Source organism: Mustela putorius, unplaced genomic scaffold (genome assembly GCF_011764305.1).
Source record: "Mustela putorius furo isolate JIRA1106 unplaced genomic scaffold, ASM1176430v1.1 tig00000743_pilon_pilon_pilon, whole genome shotgun sequence".
NCBI classification, from domain to species: Eukaryota; Metazoa; Chordata; class Mammalia; order Carnivora; family Mustelidae; genus Mustela; species Mustela putorius.
Window position 1 is genome coordinate 6,300,545 of NW_025421464.1, and position 13,240 is coordinate 6,313,784.

Here is a 13,240-nt window from a genome sequence, read left to right on the forward strand (position 1 = left end):
CTGCTTCTGTCTCATCACTTGAGGCAATGCTTAAATGTCACCTTCTCAGAGAAGCATTTATTGATCACCAGTCTAAGTTAGGCAGGCTCTTCCCAATCCCCTCCCACAGTATTTAACCATTACCTATAATTATCAAGTTCATTTGGGTTTGCTCATGGTCTCCCATCAGCAGCTCCATGAAGGGAGAAACCTGTCTACACGGTCCTGGCTGAAATGCCAGCACCTAGCATATTGTTGGCCTCATGGGGCATGAATGGATAGGTAAGAAATACTAGGCTGCTATTAAAAAAAAAAAAAAAAAAACTCAGATAGAACACCCCTGTCTCCAATTCCTGTTACCCTTTCATACTTTTTCTTGCTTCTGTAGGATACAATACCTTCTAATATGTTAATCTCCTATTTATGATATTGTTCACCATCTGTCTCCTCCAGCTAAAGTGTATGCTCCATGAAGGCAAAGATCAGTGGCTGCTTTGTTAATGGATGTATTCGAAGAGACTAGAATGCCTGGCGCATGGTAATGCTCAACGAATACTGGCTGAGTGAGGGAATAGATCTCTATTTGCTAAATGCTTAGCATCTATTAATGGATGAAAAAGCAAGTTGTCAAGCAATGTATGTTAACTCTGTGCACCTATAGACACACAGACACATCCAAATGTTGGGATACGTGAAGAAAAACTTCAGGTATTCAAACCAAACGTCTGTAGAGTGGAATTGAGAGAAAATTTAGTTTTTAAACTTTTTTTTTAAAAGATTTTATTTATTTATTTATTTATTTGGCAGAGAGAGATCACAAGCAGGCAGAGAGGCAGGCAGAGAGAGAGAGAAGGAAGCAGGCTCCCGGCTTAGCAGAGAGCCCAACGCGGGGCTCGATCCCAGGACCCCACGATCATGACCCGAGCTGAAGGCAGCGGCTCAACCCACTGAGCCACCCAGGCGCCCCAGTTTTTAAACTTTTTTTAAAAAGATTTTATTTATTTGACAGACAGAGATTACAAGTAGGCAGAGAGGCAGGCAGAGAGAGAGGAGGAAGCACGCTCCCCGCGGAGCAGAGAGCCCAATGTGGGGCTCAATCCCAGATCCCTGGGATCATGACCTGAGCCGAAGGCAGAGGCTTTAACCCACTGAGCCACCCAGGCACCCCAAACTTTTTAAACTTTTGCCTGAAAAAAAAATTTTTTTTTTTTGGCATGAATAGCAAATATTGACAAAGTTGTGGAGCAGAGAACTCTTACAAATTACAGTTGTAGTGTAAATTGGTACAGCCATTTGGGAAATAATTTGGCATTATCTAGTAAAGTTGCAAAGATGCCTCTACCATGACTCACTATTTTACTCCCAGGAATGTATTTTCAGTGAAATTCTTACCTGTGTGCATTAGAAATATATGCAAGAATCTTCACAGCGGTAGTCATCATAGCAAAAACCTAGAGACACCCAATGGCCTACCAACAGGAGAATAAATTGTAGTAATTCATCCAATAAAGTACCATACAGTAGGGAAAATGAATGAGTTCTAGCTATGCACAGCAAAGCAGATAAATCTTAACAATGTTGAGAGAAAAAAGAAAGTCACAGAAAAAATGTGTAGCAAACTCCATTTATATAAAGTTAAGAAATATGCAAAAGCAAAAAACATGGAGTTATAAACATACACAGTAAAACTATGAAGAAAAGCAAGGAAACAATATAACCGATAACCTGCAAGATGGGGGATCTCTGAGCAGGGAGAAAGAGGATGGAATGCATAAGACTAGAAAGAGGACCTAAAAGTTATGATTATGTTCTTTTTCTTTTTTTTTTTTTTAAGTAGGCTCCACTCCCAGTGTGCAGTGTGGAGCCCAACGTGGGGCTTGAACTCACAACCGTGAGAGCAAGACCTGAGCTGAAATCAAGTCGGATGCTTAACTGACAGAGCCACCCAGGCGACCCTATCTTTTCTTTAATAGGATGGCAAGTACACAATTTCACTGGATCATTCTTTTTTCTTTATATATGTTTATAAATATTGTTTTTTCATTTAGTTAATAGTAAATAAAATAATTTTGGGAAAAAACAAACCAATAAAGTTTGAGCTTCTTCCTGTGTACTTCTATTTCTTTAATAATTAAAAGAACTAGTTAATTAAAAACAAACAAACCGGGGCACCTGGGTGGCTTAGTCGGTTAAGCGTCTATCTTCTGCTCATATCATGATCCTAGGGGCCTAGGATGCTGCTTGCGTCATTGGGCCAGGGGCTTGCGTCAGCTGCCTGTTCATCAGGGAGTCTGCTTCTCTCTCTGCCCTTCTCCCTGCTCATTCTTATGTTCCCTCTCCCTTTCAAATAAATAAAGAAAATCAACAACAAACAAAAAAACCAAACCAACCAACCAAACAAACAAACCCTTTAAGAGTAGAATGGCTGGGTCATGCAGTAGGTCATATAACTGGCTATTTAAAAAACTAAAAATCTGTTTTCCAATATGATTGCACCATTTTCCATGTCCACCAGCAATATATGCGAGTTCCAGTTGTTCCACATCCTCGCCAGTGTTTGGTATTATTGGTCCTTTTTTTTTTTTTTTTAAAGAGTTTATTTATTTATTTGACAGAGAGAGATCACAAGTAGGCAGAGAGATAGAGAGAGGAGGAAGCAGGCTCCCTGCTGAGCAGAGAGCCCGATACGGGACTCGATCCCAGGACCCTGAGATCATGACCTGAGCCGAAGGCAGAGGCTTAACCCACTGAGCCACCCAGGCCCCTTATTGGTCCTTTTTATATTAACTATTTCAGTGGATGTATAGCAATGTCTCCTGGGGACTTAATATACAATGCAATCAATATGTAATGATGTTGATTATCTTGATGAAGTGCGTATTCAAGTCGTTTTTTTTTTTTTTTTTTTTTGTATTCAAGTCTTTTGCCTGTGTTTTTTACTGGGTTACTTGCAGTGGTATGCTGGTAAATGTTTAAAGCAGACTTTCTAAGCACAGTTTTTAAGTGAATGCTGGTTGATATTTTCATTTACATTAATGAGTAAGATGTAACCAAAACTTCAGAAGTGACTTCTTTGAGTTGGATAATAGTTTTCAAACACTAGAATGATATTTCCTTAAGTTTTGGGGCTATTTACAATGTAAAGCCTATAGACATGACACACTTCTAAATTTAATCTTTATTAACATTTTCCCATCATTAACTTTAGACATAACAAAGCAAAAAATCAAGCCCTGGTATGTAGCATCTGCTAATTCTATGGTGTAAATATTCCCATTGTGGCCAAAATCAAGCTACTGATGTTACTTTGGAAAAAGATGTGCAGTAGCACAACACCATATATTTCCACCATATAGATGCAATAGATATTAGCAACCACAAAAGCATACAAGATGGTAAAGTGATAATGAAATGAACTGGTTTTCAATAGACTTTATTTTGTTCTGTGTGAAATTTAATTTTTTTAAAAAAGATTTACTTGTTTATTTGACAGACAGAAATCACAAGGAGGCAGAGAGGCAGGCAGAGAGAGAGGAGGAAGCAGGCTCCCCCCGCCCAGCAGAGAGCCCGATGTGGGGCTCGATACCAGGACCCTGGGATCATGACCCGAGCCAAAGGCAGAGGCTTTAACCCACTGAGCCACCCAGGCACCCCCAATTTAATTTTTCTAAAGAGCTGTATTTAGCAATGAATTTGCAAAACTTTTGCTAAATTTAAAGATTTTATTTATTTATTTTTAGAAAGGGAGAGTGAGAGCAGGCAGAGGAACAGAAGGGGAGCAAGAGGAAGGGGTAAAGAATCCCAAACAGGCTCTACCCTGAGCCTGGAGCCCTATGTGGTGCTCAATTCTATGACCCCAAGATCATGACCTGAGCTGACATCAAGATGCTCAACTGACTGAGCTACCCAGGCATCCCCCTTGCTAAATTTCATAAGTGACTCTTGCAAGTCACTATGAGATGGCTTCAGCACCACAGTAGTTGTCTTACTTTGAATTGGAAGAGTTTTTTTTTTTTTAAAGATTTATTTATTTTGGTGGGGGGAAGAGAGGGAGTAGAGGCAAGGGGCACAGGTGGAGGGAGAGAGGGTCTCAAGCAGACTCCACAATGAGTGGGGGGACCCTGAGATCAGGACCCTGATACCACGCTTAGAGCTGAAACCAAAAGTCCCAGGCTCAACCTTGTGCTCCATTCAGACACTCCGGAAGAGTTTTTTATGTATTCTGTATCAGCACCATCCAATAGAACTTTCTCTGATATTGGAAATATTCCCTAATTTTGTGCTATCCAAAATGATATCTGGTAGCCACATGTGGCCAATGAGCTTGAAATGTGCGTAGCACCACTGAGGAATGGAGTTTTAAAATTAAAAAAAAAATTTTAAAAAATATTTTATTTATTTATTTGACAGACAGAGATCACAAGTAGGCAGAGAGGCAGACAGAGAGAGAGGGGGAAGCACGCTCCCTGCTGAGCAGAAAGCCTGATGTGGGGCTCCATCCTAGGACCCTCGGGTCATGACCTGAGCCGAAAGTAGAGGCTTTAACCCACTAAGCCACCCAGGCACCCCTAAAATTTAAAATTTTAATTAATTTAAACTCAAATTTAGATATCCACGTACAGCTAGTATCTACTTTACTGAATAGCACAGCAGCAGACAGAACTCTCTCTCCCCTATCTGGGTTAATAATATCTGGGATACAAATAATAAAATTTACCATATTGTGCATATTTTGTATGTCCATAAGAGTTAAAAGCACAGATTACGGGGTCAGCCTGTCTGGGTTCAAATCTTTTAGTTTCTTTTTCTATAAATTGGGAGTAACACAGTACAGACCTCACACAATGGTGATAAGGAGTAAATCAAATAACGTACTATAGTCTTACTACACTGTTGCGCTAACCTATAGATGTCCAATAATTGGAGTTAGTTATTATGGAGTTCCTAGATAAGTCGCTTCCTTTTTTTTTTTTTTTTTTAAAGATTTTATTTATTTATTTGACAGAGATCACAAGAAAGCAGAGAGAGAGAGGGAGAAGCAGGGTCCCCACCAAGTGGAGAGCCTGATGCGGGCCTTGATTCCAGGACCCTGAGATCACCACCTGAGCTGAAGGCAGAGGCTTAACCCACTGAGCCACCCAGGCGCCCGTTCTTTCTTTCTTTCTTTTTTTTTTTTTTTTTTCCTATTTTTGACCCTCCTCCTTCTGTAACATTGGGCTAGTACGTTCCTCAAAGTTATCTACGTATACAGAAATGCTTTGCAAACCAAAGAAGACATCACTCGCTAGGTCAGTTATTCACAGGTGAAACAATCTTTGGCAGAAATTGCCATAATTTCCTAAAGAGGGAGAAAAAAAAAGAACAAACAAAAAAAGAAAACCCGAACCCTGGAGCACCATTTGCCCTTCCTCCCTGGACCCTTCCCATTCCTTTAAAATTGGCCGGGCTGCCTACAGACGACTGAGTGACGGCACCACCGGCCAATCACCGCGGTCGGCCAATCAGCGGAGGCCCCGTTTCAGGCCCACCCCGAAGCCTCGTCCAATCGCGTACTGGGAGCACCCGGATTAGGACGGTTGCGAGGCGGCCGGTTCCAAGCGGTCCAGGTCGCGGGGGGAGGGAGGCGGGCCCGTAGGTGAGGACGGCGTCGCCCTTTCGCGCGGGAACTGGAATTTGGGCCGCGGCCTGCTGGGACCGGGTCGACCCAGTGGGGCGGCGGAGACTGACCTGTGCCTAGATCCCATCCCAGCACGCGCAGCCTGCCGCGAGTCCCTGACGTCCCCTCCGGCGCGCCCTTGGAGCCACTTCCCCGAGCGGAAGTCAGCCTGCGGCTCGGGCCCTGGTGGTGGGACCTGCTCGGAGGAATGGCGTCGCCGGGTGAGGCGTTGTGCATGGCTCGACGACGGGGCCCCGCGGCCGGCACGCCTTGGCGAGTGGGCCGTAGCCCGCGGGAGGCTAGTGCTCGCCACTCGGAAGCCGGCCACGCGGGCGCCTCTTCCCCTGTGGGGCAGGGGCAGGGGCATGGGCTCGGGCTCCGGCTCTTTTGGGGTCGAGTGTGTGACGGAGGGCCGGCGAGCGGGTGGGACTGCGGGCGAGTGGAGGTGGGGTAGGTGCTAGTGCGGCGCGGAGCTACGGGTGCCCCGGAGGCCCAGCCGGGGGCCGCGGTTAACCTTAGGTGTGGCTTCACTCATTCATTTGACTCGCGGAGTCTCCGGGGCCGGGCGGCCTACGAGTGAGCTTTTGGCCACGTCGATCGTGGCCTCCTTTTTAATAAAAAGGAGCAAGAAAATCACTCACGTCTCTGGGAGCTTAGAGTATAAATTCTGAAGTTAGATTCTCCTGGTGCAAACTTGTAGTGTGCCAAGTATTCGTTCTGTGATCCGGTCCAAGTTCCTTAACCCCTCTGCACCTCAGTTTCTGATCTGTAAACTAGATTAGTCACATTTTCTGCGGCATAAGTTGCTGTATTAAATGAGCTGAGTCCCGTGCATATTTGAGAATAGTGCACGGCGCTACGCAAGCATCAATAAAGTTAACTGCATTGCTAGTTGTGGAGCGGGCACTGTGCACGATGGACCCTCATGTAGTCTCACCGCGGCGTGGGGAATGTGTACGATTATGTACGTTTGACAGACAGGAAGACAAAATTTCAGAGAAAAATAACTTGCCCAAGATAGCAGTGAATAAGACAGTGGGTCATTGCTCCATTTTTGGAAAAGTTGAGGGTAATAGAGTGGTTAAAAGCAAACTGTATTCAAACGCCCTGCATTTTGATTGTCAGTCATGTGTCTTAGGGAGGTAACTTCTAGTAGAGTCTCAATTTCTTGGTATGTAAACTACACTCACTTGGATGTTGTGAAAATTTAATGACTCATTGCATGCCAGCTACTTAGCATAGTATGGGCATACCCCCCCACACACATGTTAAGTGCGCAGTTTTAGCCAAAAATGTCGCTATTAAATCGAGGTGGGAGGATTAGAATTCTGACACAGATGCTGTGTTAGGGGAATTTATAGTCTATCTGGGGGAAATGCCAGTTGTCATTTACTAAATCTTAATCTATTGAGTTACATGCATGTACACAAGGCACTGGAATTCAGCATTTGTATCTTGGCTCCTCTTTCTTACATTTTTCTCTTCTTTAGCAGTTTTGGCTTTGACTTTGAATTCTAGCCAGACTCTGACCACTTCTCATCTCTACTGCTGTCACTCTGGCTGTGACCACATCATCTTTTTTACTTGCATTATTACTAACTGGTGACCCTCTTCAGGTTCTTTCTCCTGCCTAGTCTCAACACAGTTTTGTTTATTCTCAACACAATGTTCCTGTTAAATTGTAAGTCATATCACTCCTCTTCTCAAAACTTTCTGTTGGGTCCCATCTCAGTAAAGGGAGAGTCCCTACAGAGGTTTAAAAGGCCCTTCATATTTTGCCTCTGCTATCTCTGTTGCCTCTTCCATACTTTTCACCCTTTGCTTATGCCACTCTAGCTGTACTTTACTCTTTGCTAATGTCAAAGAATACCATATATACAGAGTCTTTGCACTTGCTTTTCTTCTTGGGATAGTTTCCCCCCAAATATCTTTGTGACACTCCCTTCTTTTCCCTCAGGTCTACACACAATCACTTTATTTCTTAGTTAGATTGTCATAGACTACCATATTTAAAATCATTCTGGGGTGCCTGGGTGGCTCAGTCTGTTAGTCATCTGCCTTTGGCTTAGATCATGTTCCCAGGGTCTTGCGATTAAGCCCCGAGTTGGGCTCCCCACTTCGTAGAGAGCCCGCTTCTCCCTCTCCCTTTGCTTCTCCCACCCTTGTGTGTGTTCTCTCTCTAAATAAATAAATAAAATCTTAAAAAAAATAAAGTGTAGCTTTTCTCAGATCTCTTCTGTGCTTTATTTTTCTCCATAGCACTTTTCACCTTGTAACATGATAATGATTTTTTTTTTTAAAGACTTTATTTGCAAGAGCACAAGAGAGAGTACAAGAGATGGCACGAGAGGGAAGTAGGGCAGAAGGAGAGCAAAGAAGAGGCTCTGTTGAACAGGGAGCCCGATCGGGGTTCAATCCCAGGATCCCAAGATCATGACCTGAGCTGAAGGCAGAGGCTTATCCTACTGAACTACCCAGGTGCCCCTACTTTATTATTTATTTATTTATTTAGCTTTTAAAAAAAAAAGAAAGAAAAAGATTTTACTTATTTATTTATTTGACAGACAGAGATCACAAGTAGGCAGAGAGAGGAGGAAACAGGTTTTCTGCTGAGCAGACCCTGATGTGGGGCTCTATCCCAGGATCCTGGGGTCATGACCTGAGCCGAAGGGAGAGGCTTTAACTGACTGAGCCATCAAGGCACACCCCCCTGCTTTATTTTTAATATCAAAAATAGTTCTTAGTAAGCATTCAATAAATATTTTATAATTGAATACTGTACACTATAGATACCTTTCTAGTGTTTTAAAAAGAACTTCCACATTCTTTAGATAATTTAACCCATACAAGGATTTAAATAGAACTAGCCTTCATAGAAGAACAATTCTGAGGTACCGGTAATATAGCCATTGTTTCTACAACAATCTCCCAAAAAATAGTGGAGTGTAAACTGTATAGTTAGAGTTTGAGTCCAAGATCGTTTGTAAGGTACTGATGTTCTCAGTTATCTTATTTGTAAAAGAGATATAATGATGCTTTTTTTTTTTTTTTTAAAGTAATCTGCCCAACGTGGGGCTTGAATTCCCACTGCAAGATCAAGAGTCACATGCTCCACCGACGGAGCCCGGCAAGCTCCCCCTTATAATGCCTTTCTTGAGGGATTCTAGTTCAAACTAAATTTGACACTGTGAGCAGAGGATTTACCATTACCATTAGCCTTGCAATTACAGTAGTGCTCCCTTATCTGCAGGGCTCACTTTCCAAGATCCTCAGTAGATGCCTAAAACTGCAGATAGTACTGAACACTTAAATATATTGTGTTTTTTTCCTATACGTACATAACTATGATAAAATTTAATTTATAAATTAGGCACAGTAAGAGATTGACAATGATAACTAATAATGAAAGAACAATTAGAGCAAGATATTGTAATAAAACTCATGTGAATGTGGTTTCTTTTTTTGTTTGTTTTTTTGTTTTTAAAGATTTTATTTATTTATTTGACAGAGAGAGAGAGATCACAAGTAGGCAGAGAGGCAGGCAGAGAGAGAGGGGAAGCAGACTCTGCTGAGCAGAGAGCCTGATGCGGGGCTCGATCCCAGGACCCTGAGACCATGATCTGAGCCGAAGGCAGAGGCTTAACCCACTGAGCCACATAGGCGCCCCCTGAATGTGGTTTCTTAAAACATCTTGTACTGTACTCACCCTTCTTGATAATAGAGGCCTATGTGATAAAATGTCTGCATGATGAGATGAAGTAAGGTGAATGACGTAGGCATTGTGATGTAGCATTAGGCCACTACTGACCTGACCTGACAATACTGGACCAGGGCTGAACGTGGGTAACTGAAACCATGGAGTATGGATAAGGTGGGTGGTTGGGGGGAGGTGGTGGTGGATACTGTTGTGTTAATTGGATGGCAGTCAATTGATGAAGCAGCCCAGAAGATGTACCACTCATAACTGGTTCCTGTCTCCTAGAGCATCATAGACAAGGATTAATTTTTCTTTCCACTTACTTAGCAAATATTAATTCAGTACTACTACATGCCAAGGAATGTTTAATACTTAGAAATACTGGAATGTGTTGAAGAAACTCTCTCCTCTTGGAGCTTACAGTTTAGCAAAGGAATCAGACATTACACTATGAATTATAGTTCTGAAATAGACTACATAGAAGTTCAGGTTGCTGTGCATGAATATAGCAACAACAATAGTGATGGTAATAGAAGTACCTAACATATAGCTCTTGTTACAAGCCTCTCGCTGTTCTAAGATCTTCCTCTGTTAACTCATGTAATCCTCATTACACCCCTGAGGTGGGTACTGTTATTATCCCACTTTACACTTGAGGAAATCGAGGTCAGACTGGCCACATTGTAACTGCCAAAGCCATATTGCTAATAAACGGCAGAACTAGGATTTATTTATTTTCAAAGTATGTATGTATTTATTTATTTAGAGAGCGTGCAAGCAGGCTTCATATCCAGTGCAGAGTGTAGTGAGGGGCTCAGTCTCAACCCCAAGATCATGACCTGAGCCAAAACCAAGAGTTGACACTGAACCGACTGACTGAGCCACCGGGACATCCAGGCAAAGCTAGTATTAAAACCTGGCCTCAGAGGTCACATTCTTTAGTACTTCGTAGTACTGGTGACCTAACCCAAGGAAGGGCTGTTGGGGAGACTTCTTGAGGAAGAGATACTTGAACTGAAATCAGAGAGTAAAAAAAACAGTTGAAAGTTGAAGTAAGGGAAAGCATGAAAAAGTTCTGGGTAGCGTACAACATGACTTGTTAGAGGACCAGAGAAGGGTCCAGAGAGCCACAGATGGAGGAAAGAGTAAGTAAATGAAGAAATCTGGTGAGAGGCAGGTGCCTCTAAGACAGAGGCATAGGAGTTACAAACGTATTTGAAATCAGAATGGCATGCTGGGTCCTGTGCTTTAGCGACACAGGCTACTGGGAGGACTGTCCTTCAGATGGATGAAGATAGTGCCCGCCATTTTCCCAGGACTTCTCTCCCAGTTAAACCTCCCATTTGCCTTCCCCTTTCTTACATGCTTTGGTTCCCGGACCTTGATGCACACCATCGTTGGAACCGTTTATAGAACTTTGGAATCATTTGGATTGTGTTTAATAGTCATTTCCCCCCAAGGTTCAAGCACTGTCTTCCTGTTGGCCCTGACAATCATAGCCAGCACCCAGGCTCTGACGCCCACTCACTACCTCACCAAGGCAGATGTGGAGAGACTGAAAGCCTCACTGGATCGCCCTTTCACAAGTTTGGAATCTGCTTTCTACTCTATCGTGGGACTCAGCAGCCTAGGTGCCCAGGTGCCAGATGTAAAGGTAAGGCTACTTTTGTCTTGGTCTCATCCCTTAACTATGGTCCCTGTGTGTATTTGAGAACTCTTGCTCATTTGAGGATGACCCAAGGCTAATATATAAATACTTAGTTTAGTCTGACAGATGTTCTTCTCTTTTAATGCCTAATGTATGTTTGGGGCCATGCCAGGTGTTTTAGTAGAATATAAAGAAGAGCAAGTCTTAGAAACTTTACTTTTTATTAGCTTAAATTTTGCCTGTAGAATCTATTGATATAGTTCTGAGTGAGACTGTATAGTACCACATATACTTGTTAGGTGCCTTGTATGTGTGACTTATAAATAATAAAGGAGTTCAAGATGGGGGTGTTCATTTTTACTAAACACTGACAGTCACTGTATCAGGCAGTTTTAATATACTCTTTGGACCTTTGATTAGGAAAAGCATCACAACTAAAACGTTTCCTGGATTTAGGAAAAGGTTCAGTCTTTTTTTTTTTTTTTTTAGAAATTTTATCTATTCATTTGAGAGAGAGAGTGTGAGTGCACACAAGCAGTGGGGAGGGGCAGAGGGAGAGGGAGAAGCAGACTTCCTGCTGAGCAGGGAGCCTGATGTGGGGTTCCCTCCCAGGGCCTTGAGATCATGACCTGAGCTGAAGGCAGATGCTTAACTGACTGAGCCACCCAGGAGTCCTGGAAAATGTTCAATCTTAAGTGAATTTGCATTTTATTCATTACAGTAGCATGGACAGCTAGGGCAAAGAAGTTAAGGCCAGGTTTCCTATATAAGCCTTGTGTGTTAGTTTTCTTTTCTTTTTTTTTTAAAGATTTATTTATTTATTTTAGAGAGTGAGAACGTGAGTGGGGGAAGGGGCAGAGGGAGAGAATCTCAAGTAGACTCCTGTTAAGTGTAGAGCCCATCACTGGGCTCAATCTCTGAGCTGTGGGATCAAAGACCCTGGGATCAAAATCATGAATTGGCCACTTAACTGAGCCACTCAGGTGCCCCTGTGTATTAGTTTTCTATGGCTGCATAACAAGTGACCATACATTTAGTTATTTAAAATAGCACTCATTTATTAGCTAATGGTTCTGTGGTCAGAAGTCCAGGGAGGCTTGGCAGGGCTCCCTAGTTAGTGTCTCAGAAGGTCAGAATGATGGTGTCGAGCAGACTGAGTTCATATCTGGAGGTTCTGGGGAAGAATCTGCTTCAGTCTCTTGTTCAGGTGGTTAACAGAATGCCTGCAGTTCCTTGTGCTTTTAAGTTTGAGATCTCTGTTTTCTTGTGGGCTGTCAGCCAAAGGCTGCTCTCTGTTCCTCATGGCCACCCACTTTTTTTTCTTATGTTGTCCCCTCCCCATTTAAATCAGTAATGACATACTGAGTTCTTACTCTTCAATTCTCTGACCTCTTCTGCTACCAATAGAAGAAAACTTTGCTTTTAAATACTTTTTTCATCTGTATCAGTTTGCATCTCCCCTCTACCACCCCCAACCAATATCTTTTATTTGTAGAACAAGCCAGATCATTTATCCTGGAGAAGATCCACATTCTGCCTTTGATTAATAGCATCCTCATGCTCTTTGTTTGTGGACTTTTAAAGTTTTTAAAAAAAATTATTTGAAAGAGAGAAAGAGCATGATCTGGGGGAAGGGGCAGAGGGAGAGGGAGAAGCACTCGCCCCACTCAGCAGGGAGCCCAATGTGGAGCTCATCCCAGGACCCCAGCATCATGACCTGAGCTGAAGGCAGACACTTAGCCTCCTGAGCCATCTAGGTGCCCCTCATGCTGTTTTTGAACATACTTCCTATCTTCTATAGTCCTATAAACTGATGGTTAGCTCTTTTTTTTTTTTTTTTTAAGATTTTATTTATTTACTTGACAAAGATCACAAGTAGGCAGAGAGGCAGAGAAAGCGAGAGATAGAGAGAGAGAGGGAAGCAGGCTCACCGCCGAGCAGAGAGCCCGATGCGGGGCTCGATCCCAGGACCCTGAGATCATGACCTGAGCCGAAGGCAGAGGCTTAACCCACTGAGCCACCCAGGCGCCCCTGATGGTTAGCTCTTGAAGCTTAATTAGATTCAGGTCAGTTTTCTTGGCAGAAGTATTTTGTAGGTGGTGATGTGTACTTCCTGTCATTGGTGCATGATATCTGGTTATTTCACTTTTAGTTATGATAAAGTAGGATCAGTAGATTTGGGTATTGTTAGATTAACCTATCTCTTGTAAACAGTGTACAGTAGGGACTTGGTTTTTTGTTTTTTGTTTTCATCCAGTCT

The 13,240-nt window shown here is 42.8% G+C and overlaps 2 protein-coding genes across 3 annotated transcripts in view; one reads left to right on the forward strand and one right to left on the reverse strand.

Annotated features, from left to right (window-relative positions):
- The window catches only part of MROH8 (maestro heat like repeat family member 8), a 58,998-nt gene extending 52,914 nt beyond the window's left edge, over nucleotides 1-6,084 (reverse strand). The window contains exon 1 of the mRNA XM_013053329.2: nucleotides 5,707-6,084. Coding sequence (XP_012908783.2) covers nucleotides 5,707-6,002 — 296 coding nt within the window. The 5' untranslated portion in view covers nucleotides 6,003-6,084. The remainder of the gene's footprint in view (nucleotides 1-5,706) is intronic.
- Nucleotides 5,725-13,240, forward strand: part of RPN2 (ribophorin II) — a 56,332-nt gene continuing 48,816 nt past the window's right edge. For both annotated transcript variants that reach the window (XM_045084182.1, XM_045084183.1), the window contains exons 1-2: nucleotides 5,725-5,856; nucleotides 10,793-10,986. In XM_045084182.1, coding sequence (XP_044940117.1) covers nucleotides 5,844-5,856; nucleotides 10,793-10,986 — 207 coding nt within the window. In that variant the 5' untranslated portion in view covers nucleotides 5,725-5,843. The remainder of the gene's footprint in view (nucleotides 5,857-10,792; nucleotides 10,987-13,240) is intronic.